The 211-nt window shown below is 68.7% G+C and overlaps 1 protein-coding gene across 1 annotated transcript in view; it reads right to left on the bottom strand.

Moving 5' to 3' along the window:
* Positions 1-189, bottom strand: part of LOC104515452 (BTB/POZ domain-containing protein KCTD17-like) — a 7,099-nt gene extending 6,910 nt beyond the window's left edge. Inside the window, exon 1 of the mRNA XM_010159425.1 lies at positions 5-189. Coding sequence (XP_010157727.1) covers positions 5-189 — 185 coding nt within the window. The remainder of the gene's footprint in view (positions 1-4) is intronic.
* Positions 190-211: the final 22 nt, after the last annotated feature.

Here is a 211-nt window from a genome sequence, read left to right as displayed (position 1 = left end):
CAGCTCCTCGCCCTGGCACAAACGACACAGGAAAGATTTCTGCTCCCGACACAGGGTCTGCCTGGTGGTGAGGAAGACGGTGCCCCCCACATTGAGCCTCACCCACTTGGCCTGGGGACCGACGGGTGGCGGGATGTCCCAGGAGCAGCGCAGCCCCACGGCGCCCTGCATCTCCTCCCCGCCCTCCATCCTCATCCCCCGCCCGCGGCGG

This window comes from Eurypyga helias, unplaced genomic scaffold (assembly GCF_000690775.1).
Source record: "Eurypyga helias isolate BGI_N326 unplaced genomic scaffold, ASM69077v1 scaffold34629, whole genome shotgun sequence".
Classification (NCBI taxonomy): Eukaryota; Metazoa; Chordata; class Aves; order Eurypygiformes; family Eurypygidae; genus Eurypyga; species Eurypyga helias.
This window is presented reverse-complemented; position numbering and strand designations above follow the sequence as displayed.